The following is a 12,277-nucleotide window of genomic DNA, read 5'->3' as shown; positions in this document are numbered from 1 at the left end:
ATGCTGGCAATAAACATGAAATACTATCCTCAGTATAAATTCCTTAGCTGTGAATTAAATGCCATAGAAGCTGACAGAGGAATGCTCTATGTGCTGCAGATATTCATGCGTGGTTTGTGTTTTGAACAGATTTTAGATGTTTGAGTGCGTCTGAAGGCTGCCCATGCCAAACCCTCTGCTCTGTCTAAGCATCAGAACTCCGTTACTTGTATTGTCCATAACAGTTAACAGCTAACATGACAATACCAGGAACTGGGATCATCTGCCGATTTACGGCTCAGAATCACTGGATTATATTTGGTACTTTACTCTGGGGGAAAAAAAGCTTATTCTACAATTAGACAATTGTCTAATTCACTGAGAGTTTTATATTTGTTTAATATAAATAAATGCTGTCTTTAAAGAGCGTCTTCTCACATGTATTGGACTTTTTTATCTGCCTCTTCACTCCAACTATATCCTCTCCTTCTCTCTTTTCTAAATCTCTCTGCCTTTGTTTGCCACCACTCCCTTTCACAGAGTGGTGCCATGACAATGGCAATAATTACCGCATTGGAGAAAAGTGGGATCGTCGTGCTGAGAACGGTCATATGATGAGCTGCACCTGTCTGGGCAACAGCAAAGGAGAGTTCAAATGCGAACCACGTAAGTACTCAGAATTTTAACTCTGTAAATCTCAGATTATGATATAATCCCGCTTTATTATTATGTACACTGATTTTTGTTGATCTTTATTTTCCAGATGGGTCCACTTGCTATGATGATGGAAAAATGTACCAAGTTGGGAACCAGTGGCAGAAGGAATATATGGGTGCCATCTGTACTTGTACCTGCTATGGAGGACAACAGGTGAGATGAGGCTGTAATGCCTTAGTCCTGGTGGTAATGCAAAGGGTTTGAGCCTTGTTATTATGTAACAGATTTATTCCAGCTCAATATTTATATTCCCCGATCAGTTTGATAAAAACTGTATGGCTTTTTAGAGTTATACAAAAAAGGACAAAAAAATTTCAATCAGGTACTGATTGAAATATAATTTTTTTTTTTTTTGTCTGAAAAAAAGAGTTTGGGTCAAAGATCTGCTCTCCAGAAAAGGGAGAATCATTAAAGCAACCAATGATTCAGCATTTTTAAAGTGTCTGGCTCTTTCATTTTTTCATCATGGCTGCTTTTTACTGTAAGTGTCCACACCAAAAAAGAATATTCTTATTAGCATCCTCTTAGCAATTACTGTGTACATTTTGATTGGAAAATTTTATTTTCAAATCTTTCACAGCACTCTTTAATCTTGCATTTTCATGTGCATAATTTAGCATTGTCTAAAAAACTCTCAAAGGAAACTGTATGAACTTTTCTTTGATTGTTTGTGTCTGCTGGACTTTGTTTGGTCTGGATGCACAAAAAGGCACCAGCTGGTCACTAATCAGGCTGGACAACCTGAAATTTGATTTCAGTTTCCATCATAACATTTATACAGTTGATGGCCTGAAAGCTTTTATTTTTGTGTTGACTGTGTTGTTTAACTCCTTGTAAAGGGCTGGCGATGTGAGAACTGCAGAAGGCCTGGAGGACAAACCAATGTGGAGGCTGAGGTCTTGCAGCCTGGTGGCTTAGATGCCTTCCAGCGCTACCGGGAAAATGCTCTACGTAAACTGGTCAGTGGATGTTTTTGCTCTTAGAAGGGATATTGAGTTTATCTATAAAGGAACTCATTTTCTGATGATTGGTGAACTTTTTATATGTATGGTTTGGGCATTTCTTAGATGCTTAGTGCAAAATAAAAATATGTATGCTAGCTAAAAAAGGTTTGCATTGTGTACCTTTTAAAAATGTATTTGTGATTCTGTTCATCCCAGATAGCATTCAAACCCATTTTCTTGTTTTCTTTCAGAACATCCAGTGTCCAATTGAATGTTTAAATCCAGAGCTGCTAGCAGATGCGCAAAGCCCCTTAGAGTAGAAAAGGAGTGGGAAGAAAGGAGGAATCGTGAAGTGAAACCCTTTAAAATGTCATCACTTCAAGAAGGAAGTTTCCTCCTGGTGCATCAAGAAACAACATTTCCATCACATTTGTGCTTTAAGGATTTTCACCGCACCTACATTTTGTGCCTTAAAGAACTCTGTGCCTTATCAAAGATCTGGAGCGATTTGATTCTCTATAATTTCCAGCAGAAGTGGAGAATGTTTAACACTTTTTTTTTTTACATTTTTTACACAAATCTCTCATAGCACAAATACTCCTGCAACGTCACCTTAAACTCGCATTCACAAAACATACTGCGCTGCACACAGAAACAAGGGGTTTTGGAGTAATTCTAAAAGTTTTATTTGTCCTGCTAAAACAAAAATATATCTGTAGATAGGCAAAAATATACAAAAACATTTTTAAATTGTTTTAGCAATTTACATCTTGCCTATTTTTGTGCCACTGAAACAAATTAATTCAATATAAAAAAAAAAACATTTTACAAAAACTTGCATTTTTCAAATGCCAAAATATTTCCAAATCAGAAATATTTTTATGAAAAGAATTGCAAAGCCATGCAGTATTTTAGTGTTTCTTAAAATTACTTTCAGGTGTTCTGTCTTTCTGTGGTCAGTGTGCTGCTTTCTGTTGGGCAGTTTAGGAATTCATTTGCCTACTCTGCTTTTTAAATGAAAAGAAAAAAAATGAACTAAACAAACTTCCTTTTAAAAAATAAGCACTGTTACTTTTGATGTGGTATTATATTTACCAGCCGTTTTTACTGTGTACATTTTTTTTTAATTCATCAGATGTGGACATTATCTGTAGCTGACAATAAGTATTTTCTTAAAATAAGGAAATAACCTTTTTTTTTTAAAAAAAAATTAAACTCAAAGCTCACTGACCAAAAGTGTTGATAAATTTGCAAACGAAATCTGTTTAAATTCCATGTTTGTATTTTTAAAGTCTTTACTTCTATTTATCCCTTTCTACTTAGGCATTTTGCTCAGTGCTATTTTTGGGGTGTAAACTTTATTTTTATTTACTGTTTTTGGTTTTTCTTTTGTTTTGTTAATTATGTTGTTGCCAGACTCTGAACTACTGTGGACCGAACCTTTTTAATAAATCCAAAAGAAAATAATGTGGTTGTCATTTTCTCTTTAGAAAATTAGTACATGCTGCAGACTACAGATAGATACTGTGTATGTGGTGTGATTATGCTATGTTAATGTAGTCTTAATCAGTTTTTTTTTAACTATCGCATTTTTTACCAATTCCTTGTCTGAAGGATGCATTATTTACGTGTCTTGGAGTATTAAAGTTCATTATATATAAAGAAGCAAGATTTTGCATATATATTAACATAAATTGTTAAACTAAAAATAATTAAGTGATTCTATTTAGTACAAGATCTAATTCCTAATTATCTAAAAAGAAATGGAAGCTGATTTCACTAATTCTACTCAGCAATAAGGGAAAAGTAGAAAGTCTACTGAATAACAAATTGAGCAATTAAAGTAGCTATGCTAGTAGCTAGTTTTTAACTCTTATAGGCTCACACGGACTCTGAGAACTTTAAATCAAGGGTTCTAGTACATAATTCGGAGTTCTAATGTCTTTCGCTCCATTCTTGCCCTGAGCAAGATGGCGTCATATTTTTAGCATAGAGGTTTTCAGAATAAAACAAGCACCTTGAAATATGTTTCAAAAAAGCTTATTTTGGACTTGAGAAAGATGTTCCTTTCTACCATTTTTGATTGTTATAGTGTCATAAATAATCCTGAGTGTTAATACAAACAACCATTCCATTGTTAGTATTTATCGTATAAGACGAGACAACCGTAGGTTTTGTAAATATAGGTCGTAAAATACTAAAAAAAATAAACACTTTAGTCACGCAGCATAATTTATTTTGTAGTTTATCTACTTACTGCTCACTGTGTCGAATATTCTTGATACTTTATCTGACACGGAAGTTGTTTTTAGCCGTTTCCTAGGGGAGGACCCCGGAGTTAAACACTGGGATTTTTAAGAGAATTTGAGGTGTAGGTGGTAGGAGGCAATAGAGGGCAGTAGTGCAACGTAAATGGATGCAAGCTGTCGTTAAAATCTAAAGAAGAAGAAGAAGACCCCGGAGTTTCAAGTTTTGAGAGAAGCATTTCTTGAACACCCAACAATGGCGGATGTTTCTATTGACAGTTTAATCCTGAAGCTGCACGATGTGAACGCAGTAAAGTTCGGAGAGTACAAGCTAAAGAGCGGCTTGCTGACACCGATTTATATCGACCTGAGGGTTCTGGTTTCCCACCCTGCTCTGATGAACCAGGTAAGCACGTGTAGAGTCCTTCGCACGTGTAGAGTCCTTTCCCCTACCTAAACAGAGCATGCTTGGGGTTGAAACTATTAAAATATGGCATAAACTCCACAAAACTTCGCCTGGCTTTTGTTTCCAGGGTAAAAACTTGCAGGATAATCAAAATTAATCTTTGTTGGTATTGGTTTGTCTACACGAGTGCGACAAAGTCCTCTTAATAGATTGGTTTTCAGTAAATCACTGGCTTTATCGAAATCTTCCAGACTTTAAGGATTTGTGAAACTGCTCATCAGTGGTGACTTGACCCTGTTTGTATTGATCTGGTTCAGAAACAGAGAGCAATGTTATCTATGCAAATGCATGAAATATAATCAAGAGTTCAGCTAAAACTGTTACTGAAAATTAAAAAAAAAATCTATAATTTTTGAAAGCTGTTCTTCTTTGTAAACTACATTGCAGCAACTTTTTAATTGATCTGATAGGCTCAACATGGTAATTTTTTTCTGTAAGGGCAGTAAACATGGAGAAATGTTAAAAGGTAGGTGGAACTGTTGTTTAAAATATACATTTTGAATTAGTGACGCATTTGAACTGCATGAACAAAATATTGAATTGCAGAAGAAGCTGCAGTAACTGTATTAAAGGTCCTCTATGGAATGGTATTTGTTTGAAATAAAGCATATAAATAAAGAAAAAGCTGCATTAATATGTAGATGCTATACTTTCCTGCTCTGCATAGCATTTCCCAGTCAGACATAACATTATAACCATAACAGTGTCTTTGTTCCCCATTTGCTACCAGTGTACATGTGACCCATCAGGCACCGACTCTAATAGACTCCTGAAGGTGTGCTGTGGTTTCTGGCACAACGATGTTGGCAGAACATCTGCTTTTACAGCATTTAAAGGATCTTCTGCTCCAGAAGATGCAATATGATGCAACCACCAGGATATATACAGTCTCAGACCTAAGTCCAGATCCTTTTGTGGAACTGTAGATTCCCAACATGGAGCAGCTAAAAAAATCTGCAGCAACCATATGATACAAAATTTGCTTCTGATACCTTATTGGATCTATACCTAGAAAACTGAAAGCAAGTGGGGATCTAACCAGTACTGATATTGTGTACCGATTAAGTTGTCTGAGTTTATGCATTATATTTAATCTAGTTGCGATTCCTTAATTTTGTCATGGCTGGAAAGAAGTGCAGTTAACTAATCACCCAGGTGACCCACAGTACCAAGGTTCCTAGGCCATGACCACTACCGTTTAGTCTCAAAAAAGATTGTAAACTCGCTATCCTTGTGAACAAAGTGCAGCTCAAAGAGGGGACAAGGTTATAATTAGAAGAAAAACAGACTCTAAACATTTATATCTGCAGTTAAAACATTCAAGTTTCCCTGGTTTTTTCAGGGACTTGTGTAAATGACTTGAAGGCATGAGAGGGGATCTGTGTTACACCTATGACTGCACCTTTTCCACTTAGCTTTTCTTGTGTTTGTGGAGGAAGGAAACTTATAGCTACATTTCAGCAATTGTTAAAATGATGTGGGACCTTTATATGCAGATCGGAGAACTGAGGATACAGCTTTAGGGAAGGCCACCAAACACCTTTTGTTTCGCTTTTCTTCACAGGTTTCGAGTGTCATCTACCAACGAGCGCAGGAAGAGAACCTTCAGTTTAACTCGGTGTGTGGGGTTCCATACACGGCCCTGCCTCTGGCCACAATTATCTGCTCAAAACACGAACTGCCCATGCTCATCAGGCGGAAAGAGGCCAAGGACTATGGTGAGCCCATCTCAATTTATCAAGCTCTTAAAACACAGAGTCAGGCTAGTTTCTAATCAGAAATACACTATTTTGGTTAGTTTTCTTATATAGCAAGGCCCAGCTGGCAGTCAGTTTATCCCTACATCTTTCTTATGTAATCTTCCTGTAGGAACTAAGAAAATGGTGGAGGGGTCATGGTGTGAGGGAGATACGTGTTTAATCATTGAGGACACAGTGACCAGCGGCAGCAGCATCCTGGAGACGGCAGAAGTTCTCCATAGAGAGGGGCTGAAGGTGAACAATCACTGACGTTTAGAACACTGCAACATGAAGCTTTTTCAAATAAATTCTTCTAAACGGAGTGATGTTTATAGGATGTCTCTGTTCCACATGTTCAAGGTGACAGATGCCATTGTGTTGATGGACAGAGAGCAAGGCGGCATGGAGATGTTAGCATCTCTGGGAATTCGCCTCCTGCCCATCATCTCCATGTTTAAGCTGCTTGATGTGCTGCTTGCAGCTGAACGCATCGACGCCCCAACAGCCCAGAGTGTCCGCAAGTTCATCCTGGACAACAACACCTTCAGGTACTGAAAAAGGTTGTTTTTTTTGTTTTCTGCTGGGTGGCTGTCAGAACTGAGAAAGTCATACCTTTGGGCCTTAAAAAAACATAAATATACCTAGTTTTCCGGTTCTCAATTTATGCTTAATTAACTCTTGTTTTTTTCATTTTGAGATATGTGCTGGCAACATCAAATCTCTTCTGTGATTTGTTGTTCTGACTTTATTGCTCTTATGCACTGTTTTTGGTAGTTCTATGGTTGCATTGTAGCGCTGTTTTTGGTGGGAAGATAGTTCAAAATGGATTAAAAAAGCTGACAGAGGTTGGGAAAAAATATGCCTTTAGCTTTTGCCTTAAAGCTACAAAAAGCTGCTGAACTTGACCTATTTCATCTTTCATCAGTTAAACTCAAAATATCCTCTCTACATAATTTACTACCAGGTTTTTTGCTATAGGAAAGCATAGCTATATATATAGTGTGTATATATATATATTTATATATATAAAATAAAAATATATCAACCAGAATTTTTAATAGATGACTTAAAACAATATATTTCTTTTGCAAAAACATTTGAAAATATTATAATTTTCTTTCTTCCACTATGCTCTACTTTATTTTGGTCTATCACATAAAATCCCCCCAAAATACAATGAAGCTAGTGGTTGCCTTATTGCAAGATATAAAAATCTAAATACTTCTGCAAGTCACACTGAGTTAGCTTCATGTTTATTGTATGTCTTTCAGGCATAAGAAGACAAACGGCAGTGATGCTCCAGCTCCCAAGAAGCCATGTGTGGAACCAAAGCGAATTTTGAGCTATGCAGACAGAGCAGAGCTGCCAAGTATGTAATATCTATCTATTAAATCAAATGGCTTGCTCATTTGGTATGTTAACATCAGTTGGTTTGCAGAAATTCACCCCCTGGCATCTAAATTGCTCAAGATTATGGAGGAGAAGAAGTCCAACCTTTGTGTTTCCGCTGACGTGACGAGCAACAAGGAGCTGCTCCAGCTGGCCGAGTCTCTCGGTCCAAAGATCTGCATGTTGAAGACTCACTGTGACATCCTGAAGGTAGAAGAGAAGCACTTTGTTGCTTAAAGAATGTGGTTGAATCACTTAAACTCATGTTTTTTGTGTACCATCAGGATTTCACAGAAGAATTCAGCCAGAAACTCCAAGCTGTTGCTGAACAACACAACTTTCTCATCTTTGAAGACCGCAAGTTTGCTGACATTGGAAATACAGTCAAGCATCAGTATGAGGGTGAGATCATGTTAGACAGTTCTTCCTTTTCCGAAAGAGCAACCAGATGTATAAAATATCTTCACAGTTGAGCTGAATTAATGTTTGTTCTCTCCAGGCGGTGTGTTCCGGATCTCGTCTTGGTCCCACATCGTCAACGCCCACGCTGTGCCGGGGCCCGGGGTCGTGAAGGGCTTGAGTGCTGTGGGGAAGCCTCTGGGCCGAGGCTGTTTGCTCATTGCACAGATGAGCTCCCAAGGCTCTCTGGCTACTGGTGAATACACACAAGCTGTGGTAAGCACCTTTCTGCTGAGGTCTTCTTCAGGGTGCTTCAGGGTTTACTGCAGCTTTGTTTCTTCTCTCTCCAGGTTAAGATGGCAGAGGAAAACTCGGACTTTGTAATTGGGTTCATTTGTGGCTCTAAGATCACTGAAAAGCCAGAATTTCTCCATATGACTCCTGGTGTGCAGATAAAGGCTGGAGGTAAACTTCACTTCGTGTCAGTTTTTGTTTCTTTGTTGTGGGAAACTGCCAGGATCTGAATTTCTTTGTTCAACAGGTACCATGATTTAGGTTTTCTGGTGTGTAGAGATGTTTGATGGATAGCATTGTTTTTCACACTTCTTTTAGTAGTTTATACAATTATATGATCATAAAACCTTAACTGCTGGTAATTTAAAATGTTTTTAGTCTTGTATTTGTAAATTGCAAAGATTTAATGATAGATTTAATGACACTTTCCCAACACAAGGTGGTGCTGTTGCTTTAGAAATTATTTGTTGACCCTGTCATTCATCTCTTTCTTATTCACAACTTTCCTGATCTCCCTGTGTTTTTTTTGTCATCCAGGGGATTTGATGGGCCAACAGTACACAACCCCAGAGGACGTGATCTACAACAAAGGTTCAGACGTCATCATTGTGGGACGAGGCATTTTGGAGGCGTCTGATTGGCTCGAGGCTGCCGAGTCGTATAGAAAGTCGGGCTGGGATGCCTACAAGAGGAGATCGGGTCAGAGTGACCAGTAAGATCTCAGGAGTTTCATCATTGTGATGAACTACAACTGTCTGTGTAGGTGGGCAGCAAACATTCAAGGGACATTTCAACCAACAGGTATTGCTAACACATGGGTACATCTCATTTTTTGTATGAAACATGCCTATCTAAAGAAAGTGGGTTTTTTTTTTATCAGAGTGATTTTATGCAAGTGGTGTGAAATATGTATCACCCTTCAATTTTCAGTTTTGTGAAAGATCCTGAAGGCTTTGCTGCTAAAGCAGGAATGCAAAATTGTAGAGATCACAGATCAGGCTTTTCCTGGCCAATATCGATTTTCAGTATTAATGTGCTGTAACCTCTACAGCACATTGCTTGATAGATGTAGTCATTTTAAATCCATCTAAATTGAAAAAATAATGAGTTTATTGTGTGCATCAAACTAAACATCCCTCAATAGAGTGCATTGCTGTGCATTTTGCCTGTTGTGTTTATATTCTGAAAGTGGTGGAAGTTTTTAGTTTTGATGCATTCAATCACTAGGAAAATTTTTTATTTTATTTTTTCGTATTTGATCAGCTGGTCAAAATACCTCTTTTTCTCTCACCTTCCTTTGGTAGGATTTCTTGTTGCTCCAACAAGATTTACCCTGATTTGCTACAAGTATTCACAGGTGACTATGGTTATACATTGATTTGGTATCATGGCAGCTTAAAACGCAGAACCTTTGTCATCTTTGTATTTGTTGTAATTCAAAAACTATAAACTAATACTTTATGTGTTTCAAACTCATAAAGTATTAGATGAAATTGGAACTTGGCCACCTATGTGTTTGATCAAAAATGTTTTGTTTTCATGGTTACTATCAGAAATATCTAAGAACACTCCTAGAAATGTGAACAACTTTTATAGTGTGTGCTCTGCTTAATAATTGTATTTTCAATCTAACAGTGTTTTAGGACAGCTTTACGACATCGAATTGCTATTGATTGAAGAGCCGAAGTGAACAGAACCTGATTTATTGCTGTATTGAGGACCAATGTTTGCCATCCATTCTTCATAATATAACGTAAAATTAGGCAGCTCATGAGTTGCGACCTGATTTGATAGGTGTTTAAACTACGACACATTAAATCATTGAAACTGCTTGTAAAATGAGACAGAAATTGAGTTTTGTATTGTAGCTGCTTCTGTACAGGGCCAGTGTTTTTCTATGGGCTTTGCTTGATAAATTTAATTTTTACAGTACTGGTGTTGGATCTTTGTATTTCAAGATTTTGATACATACAGGAAATGTTTGCAATTTGCTTTAATTGCTTTCCAAAGCTACGAAACTATTAAAAACAAACTGTATTACAAAATGAATAAATGTTGATTTCCACAAATAACCAGAGTGGCTTTTGACATTCTGTTCTTTTTAAAAAAAATTATTTTGTAACCTAGAGAGACAAATTTCTTCAGATTGGCAAAATCTAGAGAAAATTGAGTTGGAAGACAAATATATGAAAAGTTTAAAAACTTTCTAAACTGTAGATTTTATTTCTACATGCTTTTCAAATGAGTCATTTGCTGCAGATTATAAGTAAATTCAGTTTTTCATGGCATCTTAACATCTTTTCTTTTGCATTTCACATTTGTATATAATAAGCCTTGTGGAAACATTATGCATTTTAGAGTACCGTACTAAATCATGCTCAGATATTGATGTTTAATCTACTTTTTTTTTACCTCTGCTATCAAAAATGGATTAATTGCAATTGACTACTAACATTTTTTTACTCTTTAGCTAATCTAATGTGAACATAAATGCATTTTGTAGAATAAGCAATAAGTAACACACTTTGGCTGAAATTACCTAATTGAGATGCTTCTAGGCATCTGAAAGCTTGTGGCATTTTTATAAGGAAAGTTTGCTCCACTCCTCACTTTAAGGTGTGAGATGTTTTTTTTTTTTTTCAAATGCAAGCTGTTACAAGTTACCACCCAGCATCTCTAAAGGAGATGCTGCTCTGAGGGGTTGAGGAAATATATATTTTTTCTTTTAGAAGGGAGACGGGAAATTGGAAGATTATTTATGTTAGGAATTACTGAATTTAAAAGGAGTATGATTATATAAGTTACATTTCATCATACTCCTTTTCAGACTCACAGGCACCACACAAATGATGTATTTACATGTATATTTGGTTACAAGGTATTTTATTTACACTTAGAATTAAAAAAGTCTTTGTATGTTTTGTTGGTAAAATGTCTGTGAAATAAAAAATTATAACAAGTATATATGCATATATGTGTTTATTCTCATGTTATCCTCACATAGTTTTCCCCCAATATCTGTTCCTGTAATTCAAACTGCAAATTACTCTTTAGTAGAAAATCTAATTTTAAAAATACCCTGGGGGTATGTTTACTCTCTAATTCAATGCATTTCTCTTACTATGTACAACCCACTAACCCATACATTAGAGGAGTGACCTGCCAATTTGCAGCAGACATGCAGATCTCTTATTGACTAGCTGTCTGGTGAGCGTGCTGTGTGATCTTCTTTTGTGGAAGAATTATCTGTAGCCAGTTGTGCATTTTGACATCAGTAATACGGCTCCCTGCTCTGGGTACCCTTCAGTCTTGGGGTGTATAAAAGAGAAGGTTTTGTAAGTTGCATCTTGACTGAGTAGACTGGTAAAAACCATCACCTTGTTCAGTGCTTTCCCTCACAGAGTCTGGACCCTTGTCTATTGAGAACGATTGATTGCTGGAGACGTAGATTCTATTGAAGTTTTAAGGGCTTGGTTCTGATTTTACCCAAATGCTGTTGGCCATGACGGATGTAACGCGGCAGTTTGATGAAACTGTGTGACTGTAAACATTTCCTTGTGGATAAGGCCCACAAAATCTTTGCATGCAATAAAACTTTAATTGATCAATATTTGGAATTGTGGAAAACATGGATTGAATGTTTTAATTTACTTCCTCTGCTGCCATTGCCAAACTATAACCATAGACAAACTACAATTCTAAAACACTGCAAAAACTCATTGTCAATTGTTCAGAACTTATTTTTCTATTCAGTGATTGACACATTTGAAATTCAACTGGAGAAATCAAGCTCAATGGGAGACATCCCAGACTCAGCACTGAAGGGAGATGAGAATTGAGAACAACTGCTTAGGAAGACAATGGCCACAACTGAGTTTTTTGTTGCTTATTTGCTTGTCCAGTCCAGTAAGCCAATGGGGACTGAACACCTTTAGGATCATTAAGATGGTTTTATTTTTGGTCTTTCTACTTTCTAAGATCAGAAAGTTCAGATCTTGGAACTGTAAGTCTTGCCAAGTCTCTTTCTTACTGGAGAATTCTGAACTCTTAACAGCGCAAAGTGTGACCTCAAGTGGTTAAGACATTCTGACTTTATTTATGATC

General features: G+C 36.8%; 2 protein-coding genes across 2 annotated transcripts in view; both read left to right on the top strand.

Moving 5' to 3' along the window:
* The window catches only part of LOC102230011 (fibronectin-like), a 32,135-nt gene extending 29,028 nt beyond the window's left edge, over positions 1 to 3,107 (top strand). The window contains exons 46-49 of the mRNA XM_005801227.3: positions 520 to 645; positions 743 to 849; positions 1,536 to 1,655; positions 1,892 to 3,107. Of these exons, the coding sequence (XP_005801284.1) occupies positions 520 to 645; positions 743 to 849; positions 1,536 to 1,655; positions 1,892 to 1,960 (422 nt within the window). The 3' untranslated portion in view covers positions 1,961 to 3,107. The remainder of the gene's footprint in view (positions 1 to 519; positions 646 to 742; positions 850 to 1,535; positions 1,656 to 1,891) is intronic.
* A 913-nt stretch (positions 3,108 to 4,020) lies between these two features.
* umps (uridine monophosphate synthetase) lies at positions 4,021 to 11,112 on the top strand. Its single transcript, XM_005801245.2, has 10 exons — positions 4,021 to 4,292; positions 5,917 to 6,070; positions 6,222 to 6,346; positions 6,452 to 6,639; positions 7,363 to 7,460; positions 7,530 to 7,690; positions 7,765 to 7,882; positions 7,980 to 8,155; positions 8,230 to 8,344; positions 8,711 to 11,112. The coding sequence occupies exons 1-10, from the start codon at positions 4,143 to 4,145 to the stop codon at positions 8,887 to 8,889; spliced, it is 1,464 nt and encodes a 487-aa protein (XP_005801302.1). The 5' UTR covers positions 4,021 to 4,142; the 3' UTR covers positions 8,890 to 11,112.
* The last annotated feature ends 1,165 nt before the right edge of the window (positions 11,113 to 12,277 follow it).

This window comes from Xiphophorus maculatus, chromosome 7, assembly GCF_002775205.1.
Source record: "Xiphophorus maculatus strain JP 163 A chromosome 7, X_maculatus-5.0-male, whole genome shotgun sequence".
In the NCBI taxonomy this organism is placed as follows: Eukaryota; Metazoa; Chordata; class Actinopteri; order Cyprinodontiformes; family Poeciliidae; genus Xiphophorus; species Xiphophorus maculatus.
This window is presented reverse-complemented; position numbering and strand designations above follow the sequence as displayed.